At 45.7% G+C, this 22,974-nt stretch overlaps 1 protein-coding gene across 1 annotated transcript in view; it reads right to left on the reverse strand.

Annotated features, from left to right (window-relative positions):
* SLC29A3 (solute carrier family 29 member 3) overlaps positions 1-22,974 on the reverse strand; it is a 45,733-nt gene that overhangs the window by 7,302 nt on the left and 15,457 nt on the right. Inside the window, exons 3-4 of the mRNA XM_029061413.1 lie at positions 11,728-11,810; positions 4,710-4,936 (exon numbers count right to left, since the gene is read on the reverse strand). Coding sequence (XP_028917246.1) covers positions 4,710-4,936; positions 11,728-11,810 — 310 coding nt within the window. The remainder of the gene's footprint in view (positions 1-4,709; positions 4,937-11,727; positions 11,811-22,974) is intronic.

Below are 22,974 nucleotides of genomic sequence, written 5' to 3' on the forward strand. Positions count from 1 at the left end.
TAGTAAGTGTTTAACAAAATGACAATTATTATTATTATTCTTAGCTGAATTTATGCCAGGCTTGTCAGAGCTCAGTTGAGCATGGCACCTCTCCAATTATCTGTTCAGAACCCTAGCTCCTCTGAGCGTTCAATTGCATAGCTGCGGCACCTCTATGATTGCCACTTCCATTTCAATCAGTCAACTGTATTTTTTGAGCACTTACTGTGTGCAGAGCGCTGGTAGTAAGTAAGGGCTCGGAGATTAAGACTGGGAGCCCTACATGGGACAACCTGGTTACCTTTTACCTACCCCAGCGCTTAGAATGGTGCTTGGCACATAGTAAGCACTAAACAAATACTATCATTATTATTATCATTATTAATAATAAATACCATTGATTGATTGCTTGATTGGTGTAAAATGATGTAATCCCTTGAGCCATGGCCCCAGTGTCTCACGTTCCCTATTATCCACTGGAGGCGCCAGAAGGAGAAATGAAAGCATTTCCTCATGGCCTGTCATTACTCTATTATTTCCCCTATCCCTAATCTACTTCAACCTATTTTCATATCTGTCTCCCCCCGTGGATTGCAAACTTTCTGTGGGCAGGGATCTGCCTAGTGACTCTATTGTATTGTACTTTCCCAAGTGTCTAGTACAGTACTCTGCACACCGTAAGTGTTAAGTACATATCATTGCTTGGGAATGGCGAATTCATTCATTCATTCCATCATATTTACTTAGCACTTACTGTTGGCACAGCACTGTACTAAGCGCTTGGGAGAGTACAATACAACAATTAACAGATACATTCCATGCCCACAGTGAGCTTACAGTCTAATCAATTCCACTTAAGACCCAAGCTCTCTCTGGAGGAGGATTCTTCTTTCCCTGGCTGTCTGCATCCACCTGGTCACCACTAAAGTTCCCCATTGCCCCCCACTCCAAGCCAAGGAAAAGCAGCATGGTATAGTGGATAGAGCAAAGGACTAGAGGATAGAGCAGTGACCTAATGGATAGAGCACAGGCCTGGAAATCAGAAGGACTGAATCCTGGCTGTGCTACTTGTCTGCTGTAAGACCTTGGGCAATTAACTTCTCTGTGCTTCAGTTACCTCATCTGTAAAATGGGGATTAAGACAGAGCCTCACGTGGGACATGGACTGTGTCCAACCTTGTAGCTTGTATCTACCCCTGTGCTTAGTTTATTACTGGGCACATAGTAAGCGCTGAATAAACACCATTAAAAAAATATAGCCTTACCTTCCAGCAAGATCCATCTGAGAGCTCCTGGTACCATCTCCCAAGAGGGAAAGGAAAGGGTACAAACATGCCTGAGCAATTTTTATTACTGCTACAGAAGAAACCTACTTATAATCACAGCAGAGTGCTCTGCCCACAGTAAGTGCTCAGTAAATAGAACTGACCGATAGACACGCCTGGGTTCTAAACCCAGGCCTCTTGATTCCCAGCCTGTGCTTTTTCCACTAAGCTATGCTGCTTCCCTAATGCTCAGATTTTATACTTCCCAAGGGAATTAAAAGGGTTAAAGAGTTTCCCAAATCAAGTGCAGCCTTCCTCCCTCAAGGTGCCATTAACCTGGCTCAAGTCTCATGCTCTAGTAGCTACTTTGGAAAAAAAAACTGTATCTCACTCACAACTGTGTTCAACCTAATTATTTTGTGCCTACCCCAGTGCTTAGAACAGTGTTTGACACATAGTAAGTACTTAACAAATGCCATTAAAAAACAAAACAAAACTTGGGGCTTAACTCATTTAAGAAATACCCACGCTTTCCAGTGGTAGAATATCTAACAATCTTCCCAAATCCCCAACTCTTGATCTTCCCCCCTTTCTCTCTCCTTCACTGTTTTCCTCCCTCCCACTCATGGAAAACTTATAATATTATCATCAACAACAGGCCAGCCCCCCAGGGAACCCATCATTCATGACTGGGTACTTTTATCTCATCAGTTATGGAAATGCATGCAAATGTGCTTAAAAAAACACCAGCACAAAACAAATGAATTGTTTCCTGAGATTCAATCAACTGTATCTGGGGTCCTGGCTGATGTTCTGGAGCCAAATCCCCCCAAAACCTTCCAGGGTGTGGGTGCTGCTCAAGCCCAGGTCGGCTTCCGGAGGTCAAGATCTGTGCCAGTGGTCTCCCCTCTATGGCCATATAAATAGTTCAGGCTTGCAAATATGGAAGTTCACCAGCCAGCAATGTTTTCTATCTGATTCTGCTTCCTTCCCTGGGGAAGTAGAGGTAATGAAATAAATGAAACCAGCCTTCTTTCCCACTCAACTGGCATGAATTATGGCTTGCTCATGGCTAGTCTCTTACAAGTTTCTGAAGTGGGTATGATATTAAAAATGAGCACTCTCTTTCTTCCACCATCCCACTGTCTCTCTCTCTCTCTCTCTGGTGTCCTGTTGCCTCTTGTTTTTTTAAATGGGTTTTGTTAAACTCTTACTAGGTGTCAGGCACCACACCAAGCTAATCACATTGTACACAGTCCATGTCCCACATGGGGTTCACAGTCTTAACCCCCATTTTTACAATTGAGATAACTGAGGTACAGAGAAGTTAAGTGCCTGGCCTAAGGTCACATAGCAGACAAGTGGTGAAGCCGGGATTAGAACACAGGCCCTCTCTCAGGCCTGTGCCCTTTCCACTAGGTCACCCTGCTTCTCACTAGGCCATGCTGTTTTGCCGGCCTCCTACAAGGTCCTGAAATTAGGTATGGTATTACAAATGAACTCTCTCTCTCTCTCCCCCGCCCCAACCCCCATTGTTCAGGTATTTGCACGTCTTGTCTGATGTTGTGCCAGGGCATGGGCCACCACAAGGCAGGATCAAGCTACAAGGAAGACTGGAAACAGATTTGGAGAATCTGAAGAGTCTGGGGCTCCTGGAAGGCAGCCCCTTGTAAGCCAACTTCTTCTTCTTCTCTAAGTAGGTCAACAAGCCATGTGACTAGGTCCCTCAGACTGGAGTATTGACCTTCCCCAGCCAGGGTCACATGATAGTAACATAAGGGAAATGCCAACAGAACCAGAATTCTGAACCTTCCTGAATTTCTTGCCGACACAGATGACTCGGTGCCTCTTCCAAAGACTCCCTCTGGTGCATGGGAGGAAGTGATATGAATGATGAACCACGGTCCAGAGATTTAAACCCACCCAAGAGTGTCGTCAGTCAGTCATACTTATTGAGCTTACTGTTTGCAGAGCACTAACCTAAGTGCTTGGGAGAGGACAATGTAACACATTCCCTGCCCACAGTGAGCTTACAGTCTAGAGGGGAAGATAAACATTAATATAAGTAAATAAATTACTGACAGGTAAGTGCTGTGGGACTGAGAGGGGAGATGAATAAAGGGAGCAAGTCATGGAGACGCAGAAGAGAGTGGAAGAAAATGAAAAGGAAAAAAGGACTTAGGTTGGCTGTGTCTGTGCCTGGAGGGCAACTGCTACCATCCCCTCCTGAAAGCCACCCTACACAGCTGATACGCTTCCTTGCTCTTCCTATAGAGCTGGGAAGCAAACGGAGAGCATGGGGAATGGTCGAGCCCCTGGAGTGGGGAGAAGGTGTGGGAGGGGTCCTACTGGAGATGACAGGAATGACTTCATCATGGTCAGCAGCAGCATAGCCTAGTGGAAAGAGCACAGGCCTGGGAGTGTCAGAGGACATGAGTTCTAATCCCAGCTCTGCCACTTGTCTGCTATGTGACCTTGGGCAAGTCACCTAACTTCTCTGTGCCTCAGTTACCTCATCTGTAACATGGGGATTAAGACTTGAGCCCCACTTGGGATGGGGATTGTGGGCAGCCTAAGTACCTTGTATCTACCCCTGTGCTTATACAGCACTGAGCATAGAGTAAGCACTTAAATACCACAATTATTATCACTGATACTCTTGTTAGTACCTATTTGGTCTGACTCATGATAGGCACATCCCCTCAAAGATGCAGAGCCTAGGACTAATGAAACAGACATTATTTTAGGGCATCCGTCTCTCCATCTAAAGTAGAAAGGGACTCTGCCTGTGTCATCTCCTCCACGCTCTTTAACTGACTCCCAAGCAGCAGAAGAGAGGGTTGGGCTTGGGAGGGACAGAGGTAGGGATGGGAGGCAGCAGCAATACAGGAGCAGGGGACTAGAGGCAGAAGGGAAGAAGAGGAAGGAGCAGGATAGGTAGGAGGCCGAGGGTCTGCGGAGGGAGCAGGAAGCACGGCAGGGACAGCCAATCTCAGAAAGGGCATGGTATTTTGGGAATGAGGCCATAGGTGTCCACTCCTCAGGGAGACTAGGGAGTGGGGACCACCTACAGCTACATGTGCTGGACTCCCACCCTCACTCTTACCTGCCCTCGGACAAGACCTGAGAGTTTCTAGTCAGGACTAAAGAGACCCCAGATGATGAATTTAAGACCTATTAGCTTTTTGAAGATTGAAAATCCCCCCCTAAAATTCCAGCCCACTTCTTGTCCCCATGCTCGCAATGAAAAGCCTGGAAACTCTGAGCTGGCATCTCCATGGGCTGAGGAAGGGAGCAGCTGATATTAGATAGTACCTCTCTCACCAAGCCGGCCAGCCTTATCAATCAATCCATCCACCAATCAATCACTGGTATTTACAGAGCACTTATTCCATGCTGAGCACTGTACTAAGTGCTCAAGAGGGTAACCCAGAATCAGTAGCCAAGGCAGAGAGTAACTCTAACCTGATATCAAAGCCTGGGAATTCCTCATGGGGAAAGATCCCGTCATGCCGAAAATGCTGCTGTTGAAGACAGTGGAGGCGCTGCTGAGGACCACTACGCAGGTGATTGTGATGGCAAAGAAGGCTTGGGTCCAAGAAGAGGTGTCCACTTTCACCAGCACGGTCATCACCACGAAGATTGCCAGCATGATAGACAAGGAGGCCAAGACCCGGACATTGACCGTCACCCTACCAATGAGAGTTAATGCATTTCCTTTATTTGTGCATCACAAATTCAATCAAACTTACTGAGTGTTTACTGTGTGGAGGGCACTGTACTAAGCATTTAGGAGGGTACAATATAACAGAGCTGGTAGACAAGTTCCCTGCCCATAATGAGCTTGCAATCCATAAATATATTATGGATATCTACATTAGTGTGGTGGGGCTGAGGGAGGGGGTTACTAATGGAGACAAATCCAAGTGCAAGTATGACACAAAAGTGAGTATTCATTCATTCGATTGTATTTATTGAGCGCAGAGGACTGTACTAAGAGCTTGGAAAGGGCAGGTTGGGAACAGATAGAGACAAACCCTACCCAACAACGGGCTCACACTCTAGAAGGGGGAGACAGACAACAAAACAAGTAGACAGGCATCAATAGCATCAAAATAGATAAACAGAATTATAGATATAATAGTAGGGGACGAGGAAATCAGGGCTAAGTCAAGGAAGGCTTCTTGGAGATGTGCTTTTAATAAGGTTTTGAAGGCAGGGAGAATGAATGTGTCATATATAAAGAGGGAGGGAGTTCCAAGCCAGAGGCAGGATGTGAGCGAGAGATTGGTGGTGATATAGATGAGATTGAGCTACATTCAGTAGATTGGCATAAGATGAGCAAAGCATTCAGACTGGGTTGTAGTCGGAAATCAGGGAAGTAAGGTAGGAGGGGACAGGGACTGAGTACTTAAAAGCTCAGGTAAGGACTTTCTGTTGGATGTGGAGTTGGGTCGGCAACCACTGGACATTCTTGAGAAGTGGGAAAACACGGACTGAATGGCTTTGTTAAAAAAGGATCCGGGCAGCAGAGTGAAGTATGGACTGAAGTGGGGAAAGGAGATCAGGATAAGTGCTTGGAATAACATGGCAGCAATTTCGATGGATAGGATAGAGCAGACTTCAGTGATATTAAGGTAGAACTGATAAGATCTGGTGACAGGTTGAATACATGAGTTGAATGAGAGAAATGAGTCGAGGATAATGTCAAAGTTTCGGGCATGTGAGACAGTGAGTATGATGGTGCTGTCTGCAGTGAGAGGAAATTCAAGGGAAGGACAGTGTTGAGGTGGAAAGATAAGGAGTTCTGTTTTGGAAATATTTAGTTTGAGGTGTTGGCAGAACAACGAAGTACAGATGTCCTGAAGGCAAGAGGAAATGCGAGACTGCAGAAAAGGAGAAAATTCAGGGCTGTAGACGCAGATTTGGGAATCATCTGCAAAGAGATGGTAGTTGAATTATGGTAGTGAATAATTCTCCAAGGGAGTGGGCATACATGCAGAATAGGACACAGAACTGAATCTTGAGGGACTCCCACCATTAGTGGTGGGAAGGAGAGGAGGAGCCTGCAAAAGAGATGGAGAATGAGTGGCCAGCAAGATAGGAGGAGAACCAGGAGAGGACAGTGTCAGGAAAGCCAAGGTAGGATAATATTTCCAGGAGAAGGGGGTGGTCGACAGTGTCGAAGGCACGCTGAGAGGTCGAAGAGGATTAGAATGGAGTAGAGGCCACTGAATTTGGCAAGAAGGAGATTGCTGGTTACTATTGAGAAGGGAGTGAAGGGGGTGTAGGCCAAATTGGAGGGGGCTAAAGGAGAGAACTGGAGGAAGTAGGTGTAGACAAAACACTTAAGGAGTTTAGAGAGGAATGGTAGGAAGGAAATGGAGAAATAACTGGAGGGAGCCATGGGGTCAAGGGAGGTTTTTTGAGTTTAGGGAAGACATGAGCATATTTTAAAACAGTGAGGAAGAAGCCATGGACAAGTGACCAGTTTAAAGATGGTGGTCATGGGGGGAAGAAGGAAGGGGGCAAGTGTTTTGATAAGGTGGAAAGAGATGGGGTTAGATGTGCAGGTGGAGGGTGTGGATTTTGAGAGATGGCAGGAGATCTCCTCTTGAGATACTGCTGGGAAAGATAGGAGAGTTGGAAAAGGAGCAGTAGGAGGGAGGGACTGGATAGGAGCAGGGGAGATTATAGGGAGCGCATGCCTCATGGTTTCAATTTTCTTAATGAAGTATGTGATCAGATCTATAAAGAACATAAAAAATTAGATGGGAGAGGTGGGGGGGAGGAGGGAGTTAAATGTCTGAAAACCAGCAACGGAAATGGGCATGGGAGTCAATAAGGACGGAGAAATAATGTTGCTGGGCAGAGGAGAGTGCAGAGCTAAAGCAGGCTGGAATGAAATTGGGGTAGACAGTTTGTCCTGATATCTGGATTTCTGCCAGTAGCGCTCTGTAGCTCATGCATAACAGTGAAGGATGTGCACTGAACAGATGATCCAGGGCTTTGGGTTAGTGGTACAAGATTGGTGAAGGGATAGGGGAGCGAGTGAGTTGAGTTCAGTGAGAGGTGTTGAGGACGTCAATTTAGTCCAAGATCCAAGGTCTCAGCCAAAATATAAATAGCGGCAGCAGCTCCAGCCCCAGATGGGAGCTAGACAACCACCTCATCCAAGACAAAGCGGGCTTGGGAGATGACGGGTGGCAGGGATGAAGCAATCACGAGCTTGTCCCCACAAGGTAATTGTCTGGACAGGAAGGTGACTTATAACACACCCACGGGCTTCCTATCGTATCATCCCATGTAGGACCCGTCGAGGCAGGGGAGCGGAGGGATAAGGAAGCTAAGCACAGAGGAAAACTCATCCCCTGACCCCTGATGGAAAATCCATCATCTAAATGGCCTGCTTCGATTCAAGGCTCCCCGATTTTCCGAGTACATTATACCTTCTAATTACCCGCTGCATAAACTGGCCCCGTGGTCCTCGGCCTCCCTGTGTGAGTGTGAGGCCCTCGGTAATTATGCCCTGGGTGATTTGTAAATGTAATAAAACTTTATGAAATGGTGCTAGAAGCTGAGAGGCCCGCCTGAGTGGGTCTAATGTACCCTCTGGAACCTGTTCAGACATCGGGGCCTGTCAGCTCAGGGGAGGGTCTCACCAGGTCATGTTATCCTGGAGGTTTCTGAAGCAGCATGGCCTAGTGGATAGAGCACAGGCTTGGGAATCAGAAGAACCTAGGTTTTAAGCCCAGCTCCACCATTTGTCTGCTGTGTGATCTCAGGCAAGTCATTTAACTTGTCTGTGCCACAGTTATGTCATATGTAAAATAGGGATTAAGACTGTGAAGCCCAAAGGGCTTAGTACAGTGCTCTGCACACAGTAAGTGCTCAATAAATATGAATGAATCAATGAATGTGGGATAGGGACTATGTCCAACCTGATTAGCTTGTATCTACCCCAGAGCTTATCACTACGATTGACACAGAGTAAGCGCTCAATAAATACCATTACTATTATTATTATTATTCTCATCACTTCTTAGGTGTCTGATGCCAGTCCCCTCTCCCCATTTTCATTTATAGACCGTGAGCCCCCACAAGGGACAGGGCCCATATCTAATTCCCACCTGCCGCAAAGTTTTTCCTAGTGCTTAGTGCCAGTGCTGTGCACACTGTAAGAGATCAATAAATACTACTGATTCCACTACTACTACTACTGATAATAATTGTGTAATTTGTTAAGCGCTTCCTGTGGGCCAGGGCCGGTACTAAGCACTGTAACAGTTATAGTATAGGCAGTTAGGACACATTCCCTCTTCCACATAGAACTCATGATCTAAGAAGGACAGAAAACAGGTATTGAATCCTCCTTTTACAGATGAGGAATCTGAGGCACGGAGAAATTAAGTGACATGTCCAAGGTCACATAGAAAGCATGTGATAGAGCCTGGACTAGAACCCAGGTCTACTACTAGTCCTTCAGACTGTAAACTCATTACAAGCAGGGAACATGTCCACCAACTCCATTATATTTACTCTCCCAAGCACTTAGTGCAGTGTTCTGCATGCAGTAAGTGCTCAATAAATAATAATGTTGGTATTTGTACAATACAAATTGCATTTGTAAATACAATCAGCTACTGCTGCTGCTGCCACTACAACTATCAACCCAAGAGGAGAAGCTGCATTTCTCTTGAACAGAAAACAGAGAGGTACTTGGGAATCTCCCTTCCCAGAGATGCTGGAGAAAAAGAAAGCTTTATTCCTAGGTAGGTTCCCGGGCACCCCTGCCCGAGATCTCAAGATCTTGAGATTCCCATCGAGGCTTGGGATCCTGGGTGTTTGGGGAGGGGGGGCACTTTCTCAAATGGTTCCTGCCACCTTGGTGGAAACTTCAGCTTCCTTTGAAGTTAGTGTATAATGAAGACAGACCCTTCCCCCACCATTCTCCCTCTGTGGAAGCGATCTGAACCCCAGGGGACCGATTTCCTCAGAAGCCTCCAAAATGTAAATCCTGCTCATAAGTATTTATGATGCTGCCAATTTAACATAATAAAACACTTGGCGATTATGGATGAGCCAGTCAGAAAAAGCCGTGGTCCTTCTCAAGGAAAAGAAGGCAACATTTCAATATCACACATTAAATAAAAAACAGTTTAGCAAAAAAGCCACCTCCCCAAACCAGATGAGACAACTGAAAACGTTTCCCAAAGTTGGCAATCTCTTCCCCTTCCTCATTTCCCATTGTTTCATGGCATTTTTTTGTATTCTAGGGAACAGGGAACGTATCTACCAACTCTGTGATATTGTAGTCTCCCAAAACCTTAATACAGTAATCTGCACATAGTAAGCACTCAATAAATACAACAGATTGGTTGGTCAGTTGATTGATCAGGGATTGTCATCTTCCAGAGACTGACCATTACTAGCCAAGAGTTTCAAAGCCCCATTTGGTTCAAGATGAGGAAGCGGGGGCACTCTACCTTTCTTCTGGGCACTGTAGTTTGTGGCCAATTCATCTTGCCTTTCTTCCTTGACTTCCTTCCCCTTCTTCTATTGTTTCGAGACAAAGGCCCTGCAACCCGACTCAGGCTGTTGGAGGTTAGGAGTTCTCTTTGTTCTATCTAGGACTGGGGAAATCCTTCTTCTCTGCTTCTCCTCTCCTTTGACCCTGGAGACAGGCTGCCAGTGGGCATCTGAGAAATCTTCTCCATACCACAAGAAGCATCAAACTGGTCCAGACTCCAGAGTTGTGGGTTGCAGCCCCCCAAAGGCCTATTGTAGACTGGACTGGCAGTGTACCGGGTTGGGGGCCCCAGCACTTAGTACAGTGTCTGGCACATATACTACCTTCCAGGTTCCTCATTTTGGGATTACTGGACACTTCCCTACTCTAGGCTTCCCCCAGTATATTATTCATTCATTCAATTGTATTTATTAAGCGCTTACTGTGTGCAGAGCACTGTACTAAGTGCTTCAAAAATACACTTTAGCAACAAATAGAAACAATCCCTACCCAACAACGGGCTCACAGTCTAGAAGTGGGGGGAGACAGACATTGAAAACGAGTAAATAGACATCAATAGCATCCATATAAATAGAATTATGGACATATACACATTATTAATAAAATAGAATAATATACACATACATAATATACACATTATTAATAAAATAGAATAATAAATACATACAAATATAATAATATTGGTATTTGTTAAGAGCTTACTATGTGCCAAGCACTTTTCTAAGTGCTGGAGCACTGTTCTAAGCACTACACAAGTGCTGTGGGACAGGGAGGGAGGAAGAGCAGAGGGAGGGAGTCAGTGTGATGGGGAGGGGAGGAGGAGCAGAGGAAATGGGGGGCTTAGTCTGGGAAGGCCTCCTGGATGAGATGAGTCTGGCTCCCACTCTAGAATGTAAGCTCATTGTGGGCAGGGAATGTGCCTATTTCTCGTTATATTGTACTCTCCCAAGCACTTATTACAGTGCTCTATACACAATGCTCAATAAATACTATTGACTGACTTCCCCATCCCATAGAAGAGACAGTCTGGAGTTTACTGTAACTATGAATCATGAATATACATAAAGTATACAAGCAAAGTATACAAGTGTATAAAGTATAAAGTATACTTGCATAAAGTATATATAAAGTATACTTGTATAAAGTATACAAGCAAAACTATACAGAGTCTAGTTTTGTTCACAGATGATGTGAACTTTTCCAGTTTCTGAGTCTGGATTATGTTTTCCTTCATAACACCCTTTTGTTTAGGTTCAAAAATTCGACCAGCCCAACACTGACACTCAACTTTCTTCTCCCCTTCCCATGTTTATTAAGATCTTTACTTGCTCTCAGCCTTATTTCTTTCCTTTTCTTTTTTTCTTTTTTTTTTGGGCCCAATTTATTTTCTTTGCTTCGGTGCCTTACGGGTTGAAGACCTCAAAACACAGGGCAATCTGGATTCTTAATCATTCCCAACAGAAGAATATTTAGCACTTGGAGGTGAAGTGATTTGCTCCAAATCACCCCATGAGTCAGGGTGAAATCCAGATCAGAAGTCCTGACTCCTGGCCCAGTGCTTTAAAATGAAAGATGTTAGTTAGGGTTAAGGCTATCAGGATAGAACATTTAATACCAGGAAATTTCACACTTTACCAAGACGTCCCCCTTCAGGCCTTTCCCCAAAAAGGACTTTGAAAATGGCCATGAGAAGGGAGAAGAAGATAACCAATCTCTTTTAGAGCTGAGTTCTCATTTTCTTTTCTGCTGAACCTTTCCCCAGGGGCGATCCCAATCTGGCTTCCAGTTTTGGATCCAGCTTGCCAGAAGCAGAGTGGACTAATAATAATGACTATGGTATTTGTCAAATGCTTACTATGCGCCAACTGCCATCCCACATGGGGTTCACAGAAGCTTGGAAATGGACCGTTACGCATCCGAATAGGGAGAGGGGAACGAGGTATTGGCACTTACCTGTTAACCAGCAGGAAATTCCCGATGAGACACAGCACTGAAGGCACAGTGGAAGCGATGGAAATGTAGCTCTCGAAATAGTTCTACCCAGACCCAGAAAAAACCCCAGAAAACACGGTAAGATGTGAAAGACCAAGAAGGAAGTATGTCCGAGGAAGAGGTGGCTTTCTCTCTGGATGAACATCGCTAGACCAGGGAGCTAGAAGGGGTGACCAGCCAGGGAGAAGTGAGGCTGAAGCAGTGTAACTCATCATCATCAAAATCGTGACGAATAATTCCACCCGGAGTGCGGAATGCCTGAATCCAAATGGACTCAGAGTCAATTTTTGGCAGGCTTCTAGGAAATCCTAGACTCATGCGATAATCACAGGGAAAGGGGGAAAGGGGAATCCAGGGAGAGCTGCATGCAAATGAACTGAAAAAGATGGCTGGCTCTGCTTTTCCATTAGAGGCTCCACAAATCCCCTTAGAAATGCATCCCTCAACCCCCCGGCCACAACTCTGGGGGCAACTTGGTCTCAGTCCTAAGGTCACTCCCCACCCCCAACCTCAATTCATACTCATCTTCTACTGCTTGGTTCACAAATACAATTGAATTAATGAATGAAATGACAGCAGTGTCTTCTGAAACCTCTACAGATACTTGAAAACTGGCATTAGGGGCTACTAAAGGTATTGGGCCACATCAACCTAGAGAACATTTAAGGGGAATCTGTTCTGAAGCCCCCTTCAACTCTCTCCAAGCTGATGTGGCCCAGTTCTGTTTGTCCTAGTTCACAGAGGCGAGTTCCCAAACATTGAATCATTTGAGATGTGTTAGACCAGCGTTCTATGACTACAGCTCATCCCTCTATTTGTCCCTGAAGAACAGGCAAATGTGTTTGTTCCAACTGACCAGCTGCTTCCAAGAGGAGAGCGAGGAGAAAATGACCAGTCAAGAAATCTATCCTCTCAGTCAAGGGCCCCAGGCATGCATTTATTCAATAGTATTTATTGAGCGCTTACTGTGTGCAAAGCACTGTACTAAGCACTTAGTCCAGATGTCCAGCTAGGGTTGCTGTGACAGGAGGGCTGGTCGGTGAGTCCAAAAACAATGTGGGGAGAGGGCCGGAGGATGAGTCAAAGGGCCAGGAATCTGGTTCCAGACATAGGCTCTGGGAGGAAGGTTCCCAAAACAGGATCCGCAGGATCATCAGGCTAGATGGCAGAGATGCTCAGGATGCCCATTCTACTCTGTGGGGCCCTGACAAGGTGATAACAACTTCCAGCTGCAACTTCCTCACCTTTCTAAAGCCAATTTCCTTTTCTGATAAATGGGTTAAACCCACCGCTGATACCTGGTCTTGTTTTATGCTGTCGAGTTGTCTACTACCCATAGTGACACCATGGACACATCTTTCTAGAACACCTCATCTCTATCTGCAATTATTCTGGCAGTGTGTCCACAGAGTTTTCTTGGTAAAAATACAGAAGTGGTTTACCATTGCCTCCTTCCGCGCAGTCAACTTGAGTCTCCACTCTTCACTCTCTCTCATGCCACTGCTGCCCAGCACAGGGGAGTCGTGACTTAGAGAAGATTGCCTGCCACTCGCTAGTCACTGGTCAAGCTAAGAATGAAATGGTTGATTCTCCCTCCTGTAGTCGAGACCGGTAGAGTACTGGAAACTCTTCAGGTGTGACTCTGAGAAGGTGCTGATACCTGGAAGTCCATTAAAAAAATAGTCTTCCCCCTTTCTCCCCAGCCCCTCAAATACTTCAGCTGTCCCATAAAAGGAGACAGTGGGGTGGGGGTGGGGGAGCAACTCCAGAAAGTCTCCTCAGGCCTGGGCTCCAGGAGGGTGGAACCAGTCTCCCCTCAAACCTGAATGTCTGCAGAGGATGAGGGACTTACTAGCTTGTGTTGGTCTGCAGGATTGCCAGTCCTGTCTTTAGGAAGGGGAAAGACTTTTGCTTTTTCTTCCAAAAACAATCACTGGAAGAGTGTTGGATGGACACCAGGCCTCGAGTTCAGGACAAGGAAGTGATTGGATGTTACTGAGCTTGGGAGAATCACTCATACAGGCTAAGAATCCCTCAAATGGGGAATCCTGGACCACCATCCCCGCCCCCTGCCTCCCCACCATTCTGGCCCAACTCAAGGAGCTTCTTTTCTTTATCTCTTTGTGGGTCTCACCCAAGCAGCGTGGCTCAGTGGAAAGAGCCCGGGCTTGGGAGTCAGAGGTCATGGGTTCTAATTCCAGATCCGCCGCTTGTCAGCTGTGTGACCTTGGGCAAGTCACTTAACTTCTCTGTGCCTCAGTTACCTCATCTGTAAATTGGGATGAAGACTGTGAGGCCTATGTGGAACAACCTGATTACCTTGTATCTACCCCAGTGCTTAGAACAGTGCTTGACACATGGTAAGGGCTTAACAAATACCAACATTATCATTATTATTTAATCCAGATAACAGGCTGACATTGTTTGCCTCAATATCATCCTTGCCTGCTTTACCTCTGCCCTCTCCTCTGCCTGACAACATTATTTCTCCATCCTTATTGACTCCCATCCCCTTTGCCCTCACCAGTTGTTTCAGGCATTTAACTTCTTCCTCAAACCTCAAGTTCCCCTACCTCCACCATCTCATGTGCCTAATGATCTGGCCATGTACTTGACTGAGAAAATCGAAACCATTCACATGTGATCTCCCTAAAATCTCTTCTGCTCCCCTTCAGTCCCTCCCTTCTCCTGCCCCTTCTTCAACTCTCCCATTTTTCCCAGCAGTATCTCAAAAGGAGATCACCTCTCTTCTCTCGAAATCCCCTTTACCTACACAACTCCAACCCCATCTCTTGGAACCTTATCAAAGCACTTGTCCCTCCCTTCTTCCCACCCTGACTACCATCTTCAACCATTCAGTCTCCAATGATTTCTTCCCACTGCTTTCAAGCATACCCATATCACTCATATCTCCCCTGCCCTAAAAAAACAAACCAAACACTCTGTTGATTCCCATGGCTTCCTCCAGTTATCTCCCCGTCTCCCTCATACCATTTCTCTCCAAACACCTTGAGCAAATTGCCTACACCCATAGTCTACAGTTCCCCTGCTCCATTTCTCTCCAAGACCCTCTCCAATCTGGCTTCTGCCCCTTTCACTCCACAGAAACTGCCTTCTCAGATGTCACCAATGATCTCCTTCTTGCCAAATCCAAAGGCCTCTACTCCACCTTAACCAACCTTGATCTCTCAGCTGCCTTTGTCACTGTAGATCACCTCTTTCTCCTGGAAACATTATCCAACCTTGGCTTCACTGACACTGTCTTCTCCTGGCTCTCTTTCTATCTTGCTGGCCACTCAGTCTCTTTCGCATGCTCCCCTTCTGCTTCCCACCCACTCATGGTCAGAGTCCCTCAAAGCTCAGCTCTAGATCCCCTTCACCCACTCCCTTGGAGAACTCATTTGCTCCTATGCTTTCAACTACCATCTCTATACAGATGACTTCCACATTTACATCTCCAGCCCTGATTTCTCTCCCTCTCTGGAGTCTCACAGTTCTTCCTGCCTTCAGGACATCTCTACTAGGGTGTCTCACCACCACTTCAAACATATCCGGTCCAAAAGAGAACTCCTCATCGTCCCTCTCCTTCCCTTGAATTTCCTGTCACTATAGACAGCACCACTATCCTCCCTGTCTCACAAGCCTGTAACCTTGGTGTTATCCTCAACAGTGTGGCTCAGTGGAAAAAACATGGGCTTAGGAGTCAGAGGTCATGGGCTCTAATCCCCACCACGCTGCGTGACTTTGGGCAAGTCATTTAACTTCTCTGTGCCTCAGTTACCTCATCTGTAAAATGGGGATTAAGACTGTGAGCCTCATGTGGGACAACCTGATTACCCTGTACCTACCCCAGTGCTTAGAACAGTGCTCGGCACATAGAAAGTGCTTAACAAACACCAACATTATTATTATTCAACCCAAGCATTCAGCCTGTCATCAAATCCTGTTGGTTCAACCTTCACAGTATCACTAAAATCTGCCCTTTCCTCTCCATCTAAAGTGCTACCATGTTAATCCAAGCACTTAGCCTGTCCCACCTTGATTCTTGCCTTAGCCTCCTTGCGGACTTCCCTTCTGACCTCTCTGCCTCCTATCTCTCCCCATTCCAGTCCATACTTCACTCTGCTGTCCGGATCACTTTTCTACAAAAATGATCAGTCCACGTTTCCCCACTCCTCGAGGACCTCCAGTAGTTTGCCACTCCATTACATCTGCTTTAAAGCACTCCATCACTTTGCCCCCCTTCTACCTTAACTCCCTGATTTTCTACAATCCAGCCCACACACTTTGCTTGTCTCATGCTAACCTACTCACTGTACCTCAATCTTGATTATTTTATCACCGACTTCTCACCCACATCTTGCCTCTGGCCAGGAATTACCCCCTCCTTCATATCAGACAAATGATCTCTTTCCCCTTCTTCAAAGCCTTACTGAAGGCCCATCTCCTCCAACAGGCCTTCTCTGACTAGGCCCTCATTTCCCCTTCAATCAATCATATTTATTGAGTGCTAACCATATGCAGAGCAGTGTACTAAGTACTGGGAAGAATACAATATAACAGAGTTTGTAGACAGGCTCCCTGCCCAGTGAGCTTACTCTTCTCCCACTCCCTTCTGAGTTGCCCTTGAACTTGGATTTGCCCCCTTTATTCTCTCCCTCCCACAGCACTTACGACCATATCTGTAATTTACTTATTTATATTAATGCCTGACTCCCCCTCTAGACTGTAGGCTACTAACTCTGCTACATTGTACTCTCCCAAGCACTCAGTACAGTGCTCCGCACACAGTAAGCGCTCAATAAATATGATTGCTCTCTTCAACCAATGCCATCTACCCAAAATGCTGCTTGACACAAACAGATTTTTTAAAATTCTGCCTCATGTAAAACAATGGGATATAGAGGGTGAGGCTTTGAAGAACTCAGATTTTCTTGATACAGAAAAAACAAATATCTAGGAACAGTACATAAAACAATTATCTATACCTATGTCTGTTGTTTTTGTATCTCAGTGTGTCTGTGGATGTGTGTCTTTGTACCTATGTCTGATGACGAACGTCTGTGTACGTATGTGTGCTTTCTGAGTTCACCTTTACCTTCCAGGTGTCTCTGACAACCTCAAATCAGAGGAGAAGGCTCCTTCCCTGCTTATTCCCTCCATTGCTGCAGTATTCCTAGTCATTGTGGGCACCCAAACAAGCCACATGTAACAGATGCAATTGCTAGACACCAAGGAAAGCCAACACTTTCTACTTGAGATCAAAATCTGCTTGCCTTTGGAGGGTTGTGGCAAAAAGAAATGGTCAAGTCAGTTCCCATGTTCCTCGTGCACTCTAAAGTCATTTCAAAGATTCTGCTCTCTTACCTCTGATTTCCATATGACCTTTATTTTGAGGGTCACAACACTTTGGGTAGACAGTCTCTCATAGCCCCCTGGGAGGAGCACTGCCATTAGAAGCAGCTTGGCTTAGTGGATACAGCATGGGCCTGGGAGTCAGAAGGTCATGGGTTCTAATCCCGGCTTCCACCACTTGTCTGCTTGGTGACCTTGGGCAAGCCACTTCACTTCTCAGGGACTCAGTTCCCTCATCTATAAAATGGGCATTGAGACTGTGAGCCTCTCATGGGACAGGGACTGTGTCCAACCCGATTTGCTTGTATCTGCCCCAGCGCTTAGAATAGTGCCTGGCACATAGTAAGTGCTTAACAAATACCACAATTATTATCATTAGAAATCTTTAAGGGGTCTCGGGATGGGAGATTCACAGAACTACCCTCTATTTACAGGAAAAGGAACAGAGACTCTGAGGGCTGTTGACAAGCCTCAAGACTTAAGAGAGTAAGAGGGACATTATGGTTCTCATTTTACGGAAGGGGAAACAGACACTGAAAAGAGGGGACAGGTAATGAGATCTATAGTTAAGCAAGGACCAAGCCAGGCTAAGTAACTGCTCTGACTTTTATCTCCTTTTCCTATGCTCATTGGATGACCTTCAAAGCATTCAGGAGCCAAATTACAGCACCAAACAACTTCAAGTCATGTCAACAGCTTCTTCCTTCCTCTGCCCATTTCCCTCAAGGGGTTGAATGGAGGGGCCTGGCTCAGTGTGTTCTCCAATGCGTTAAGCTCATTGATCCCCATCCTTTATGCATCAAGGTTATAATTATTATTATTATTATGGTATGTGTTAAGCACTTACTATGTGCCAAGCATAGTTCTAGACGCTGGGGTAGAAACAAGGTAATCAGGTTGTCCCACTCGGGTCTCACAGTCTTAATCCCCATTTTACAGATGAGGTAACTGAGGCTCAGACAAGTTAAGTGGTTTGCCCAAGGTCACACAGCAGACAAGTGGCAGAGCAGGGATTAGAACTCACGTCCTCAGAGTCCCAAGACCGTGCTCTTTCCACAAATCACACTTCAAGGCTGTACCTTTCCCTGTTCGCTGTCCACTTTGTCCTGACCCAGAATTTGAGTCATTTTTCTTCATTTCTTTTCTCTTCACAAGATCCGTAGCATAGGAAAAGAATATTAAATCCCTCTTTGGCTTATTTTTTAGATCTAGAAAAACATCTCTACTTCTGGAAGTCTCTGGACAACACACATAAAGAAACAAATGTTATTAAAATTTCCAAGTTATATACCTGGATAATACTGAAGGGTCCTCTTCTCCTAGTGCTTCGCTTTTACTCCCTTTCATGGGTTAGGTACTTTGGGAGGGGCACTTATTTCCTCAGACGTCTCTGTTTAGTGGGTTGCCTCATGTTCCCCACTGACTGAGTCCTGATTGGCTATAGGACACTGGAGCTTTGAAGACCGGTGGAAAGAGCAGGGAACTGGGAACTGGAAGACCTGGTTTCTAATGCCAGCTCTTCCACTGGCTGCTTGAGTTTGGTAGAGCGAAAGGCCTTGGGTAAGCCAATGAACCTCTTGTGCCTTAATTTCCTCATCTGTAAAATGCATAAAAGATACCTGCTCTCCTTCTCTCTTAGAATATGAACCCCATGTGGGTCTGAGCCTGTGTCCGGTTTGATTATCCTGTACCTAGTCCGGTGCTTAGCATGAAAAGAACTTAAATACCATAATCATTAATGGCTCAGTGGAAAGAGCCCGGGCTTGGAAGTCAGAGGACGTGGGTTCTAATCCCGGCTCCGCCACTTGTCTGTGGTGTGACCTTGGGCAAGTCACTTAACCTCTCTGAGGCTCAGTTACCTAATCTGTAAAATGGGGATTGAGACTGTGAGCCCCACGTGGGACAACCTGATTACCTTGTATCTATCCCAGTGCTCAGAACGGTGCTTGGCACATAGTAAGCACTTAAATACCATAACAATAATAATAATTAAGGTTGGAACATACATTAAGAGTAAAATATGTGAACCCTGTCCTCAAGGAGCTTACAATCTAATGGGAAGGCAGCAGCAAAGGCATCACACTGGCCTGAAAGCACTGGTGATTCTGACAGACCTCAAAGAAGTATGGTTGTATAGTGTGGTAGCATTTAGGTGCTGGGATTGTTTTCTAACCACTACACATAGCCAGTATGCTAACGGCTATTCAAAGTCTCTGTCCCCACTTGAGTAACACTTACTGTCCATACTATAAGATCACTGTGGGCAGGGAATGTGTCTACCTACACTTTTATATTGTTGTATTGTACTCTCCCAAGTGCTTAGTAGAGTGTCCTGTATACTGTAAGCACTCAATAAATACGATTGATTTATTAACCTACAAAAGTTCTGCCTACATGACAGAAAAGGTCTTAAGTAACAAGGGAGTGGAGCCAGCTTGTCAGTAGGAATGAGGTCCCTACACTTGGCTCCTCCATTACCAATCTACTCCATGTGCACCGATCTCATCTGTGTCACTGCCATATCCTCACCTATGTCCTACCTTTGGCCTTGATTTCCCTCCCACTTCATATCTGGGAGGGAACATCACTAAAATCCATCCCTTCCTCTCCATCCAAACTGCTACCTCATTAACGCAAGCATGGATCCTATCCCGCCTTGAATACTGTATCAGCCTTCTTGCTTATCTCCCCGCCTCCTGAATCTCTCTATTCTAGTTCTTACTTTACTCTGCTATCCAAATCATTTTCCTTCAAAAATATTCAGACCATGTTTTCCCATTCCTCAAGAAACTCCAGTGGTTGCCCATCCACCTCTACTTCAAATTAAAATTCCTCACCATTGGCTTTAAAGCACTCGATCACCTTGCCCCTTCTTATCTCACCTCACTACTCTCCTACTACAACCCGGCCCCCATACTTTGTTCTTCTAATGCTAACCTTCTCACTGTACCTTGATCTCACTACAGACCTCCTGCCCACATCCTACCTCTGGCCTGGAATGCCCTCCCTCCCCAAACCAGACAGATAATTGCTCTCCCCCACTTCAAAGGCTTATTGAAGGCACAATTCTTCCAAGAGGCCTTCTCCGCCCTCATTTCCTCTTCTCTCATTTCCTCTTCTCGCACTCTCTTCTGACTCACCCTTGCACTTGGATTTGCACCCTTTATTCACCCCATAGCACTTATGTACATATCCATAATAAGCTCCCCTCTAGACTGTAAGTTTGTTGTGGGCAAGGAATGTGTCTGTTTATGTTTATTGTTGTAGTGTACTCTCCCCAGAATTTAAAATAATGCTCCACCCTCAGTAAGCACTCAATAAATACAACTGACTGGACGAATTTATTTATATTAATAACTGTCTCTCCTTTTAGACTGTAAGCTCCTGGTGGGCAGGGAACATGTCTACCAACTCTTGCTATATTGTATCAATCAATCAACCAATCATATTTATTGAGCACTTACTGTGTGCACAGCAGAGTATATAACAGTTGGTTATACTCTTCCAAATGCTCAGTACAGTGCTGCTCAAGGTAAGCACTCAATAAATACAGTGGATTGATTGATTAAGCTCCAATCTCCAATGTAGGCCTCCAACCATGGGGTCCTAAAACCGTGAGTATAAGGTCCAACAGCAAATTCTTTCATTCAACCGTATTTATTGAGCGCTCAGGGATGGAAGTGGTGACTCACTCTTTTTCTTGAGTATGTGACACCATAGCCCCTTTATCGGTCCCAAGGTAAAAGAGGTCCTTTTTTTCGTGCACAGCTTTTGAAGCCAGCTGGCTGAATTTTAGACCCATTTTACAAGGAAAATTTCTTTCCGTCTGCCATGCTGGAGGATCCAGAAGAATTTAATTTGGGGCTCTAAATCCAGGTAAAGAGGTTTCTTAGGGAGCGGAGGCTCTGAAATCAGTCAGTGTGTATCCGCCTGGCCCCTGATAGGCTTTCTATACACTGAATGCCATTTGGGCGCTTTCTAAAAACTGTAGCAAATTAGTCACGAGCTGCAGCAGACTGTGCCCCTGTGCTACCGAGCAGCTTCGGCAAAGTAGCTTTTGTTCAGCTACCGCCTCGAGAACTCCGAGGCAGAGGCAGCTGGGCTCCTGCTGGGCTAGAGAAAGCAATTCAAGCCCAGGGTGGCGGCTCGAGGCAGCGGTGCGTTACCTGGCTCATAGGGCATGAAATTAGCAACAGCAAGCAGGCTGGAGCCAAGAAGAGTTTGCCGCTGCAAACTTGCCCTCACCTAGCCGAGTCTTGGTCCTGACATTGCTGCCGTGGTGTCCGCCTGCCCCCAGCCCGGGCACAATCCCATCAGGAATGGGCAAGGCAGACCCTGACGGGTCTGGGGCCCTCTTGGACCTACAGTTGAGTTTGCCCACCTCTACGGAACATCACGAGGAGGCCTGGACTCGTTGTCACTGGGTTTTGGCTTCCAAAGTGGCCTGGGTGATTAAGGCCTTAAGTGATTCATCCTCTTTTGGAGGTCTTTTGCTCTATGACTTTGGCCATCTTGATGCAGAGTGTGTCCACCTGGGAGAAATGGCACTATGGGAAATCGATTTCCCCATAGCCAACATTCAGAGATAGGTCACAGGTTGAACTGGAGCATTTCTCTAGGCTATCCACGTCAAAGAAGCAAGGGCCTCCACTGGGCTTGGCCAATTCTCTGTGCTCAACAAACACTGGCCAATGACCCATTAGTCAGTTTGGAGCACTCCAGTCCTGACAAACATGGCAAAGAGGCCAGATATCACTTTGGGGGTAGAAAAGCATGTGGTCATATATCAGTTTTTTCAACCTCATAGACAGGTCAGAAGTGCTGTTTTTTTGTGGGGTTTTTTTTTGGTATTGAGTTTCAGGAAACAGCGGTGACCTTTTGCGAGCTTTCGAGTTATGTGTCACATAAGGGTTTCAGAGGGGGAGGTGCTGGTCTACCTTATGGCTTGATTTCTGGAGCTGGGAGCATTAAGTTTTCTGCTAATCAATTAAACAAAGGTATTAATTAAGCGCTTATTGTGTGCAGAGCACTGTACTAAGTGCTTTGGAGAGTATAATACAAAAGAGTTGGAAGACACATTCCCTGCCCACAAACGAACTTACAGACTAGATCAGGGAGACAGACATTAATATAAATGAATTACGGCTATGTACATAACTGCTGTGGGGCTGAGGGAGGGATAAATATCAAGTGCTCAAAGGGCACAGATTCAAGTGCATAGGTGACGTAGAAGGGAGAGGGAGTTGGGGAGAAGAGGGCTTAATTGGTAAAGGCCTCTTAGAGGGTTTGAGGGTGAGGGCTTTGAAGGTGCTGAACACTGGGACTTTCCATTTCTGCAAACAGTTCAACAGCCACACAACCAGCTCTTGATAACCTGTGGTGAAGGAATCCCCATCCTCTCTCCAGCTATTCAATTTTACACTTCTTCCTTCCTCCAGAACACCTCCACTTGGATGGCCCATCAGTACCTCCAACTCAATGCCCAAAGTGAAATCTCATCTTCTCACCTAATTTTCTTTTCACTGATAGAAGCATTAAGCACTTACTATGTGTTAAACAGTGGCAAGGATACTAGATCATCAGAATTAGACATAGTCCCTGTCCCACCCAGTGCTCACAATCAAAGAGGTCCTGGCCCAAAAGCCCACAACTTGCAGCTCTCACACTCAAATCAAAAATTAAATCCTGCTTCCTCCGCTTTTTCCTTTCCCACGTTTACCACATCTACCCCTTCCTCTCCACCCAAGAAACTACCAACCCTGGTCCAAACTCTTCTAACCTACAGTTACACTACTGTATCAAACTTCTCACTGGTCTCCCCCATCTCTCTCATCTACCTCCTTCACTCTATAC

This window comes from Ornithorhynchus anatinus, chromosome 3, assembly GCF_004115215.2.
Source record: "Ornithorhynchus anatinus isolate Pmale09 chromosome 3, mOrnAna1.pri.v4, whole genome shotgun sequence".
NCBI lineage: Eukaryota > Metazoa > Chordata > Mammalia > Monotremata > Ornithorhynchidae > Ornithorhynchus > Ornithorhynchus anatinus.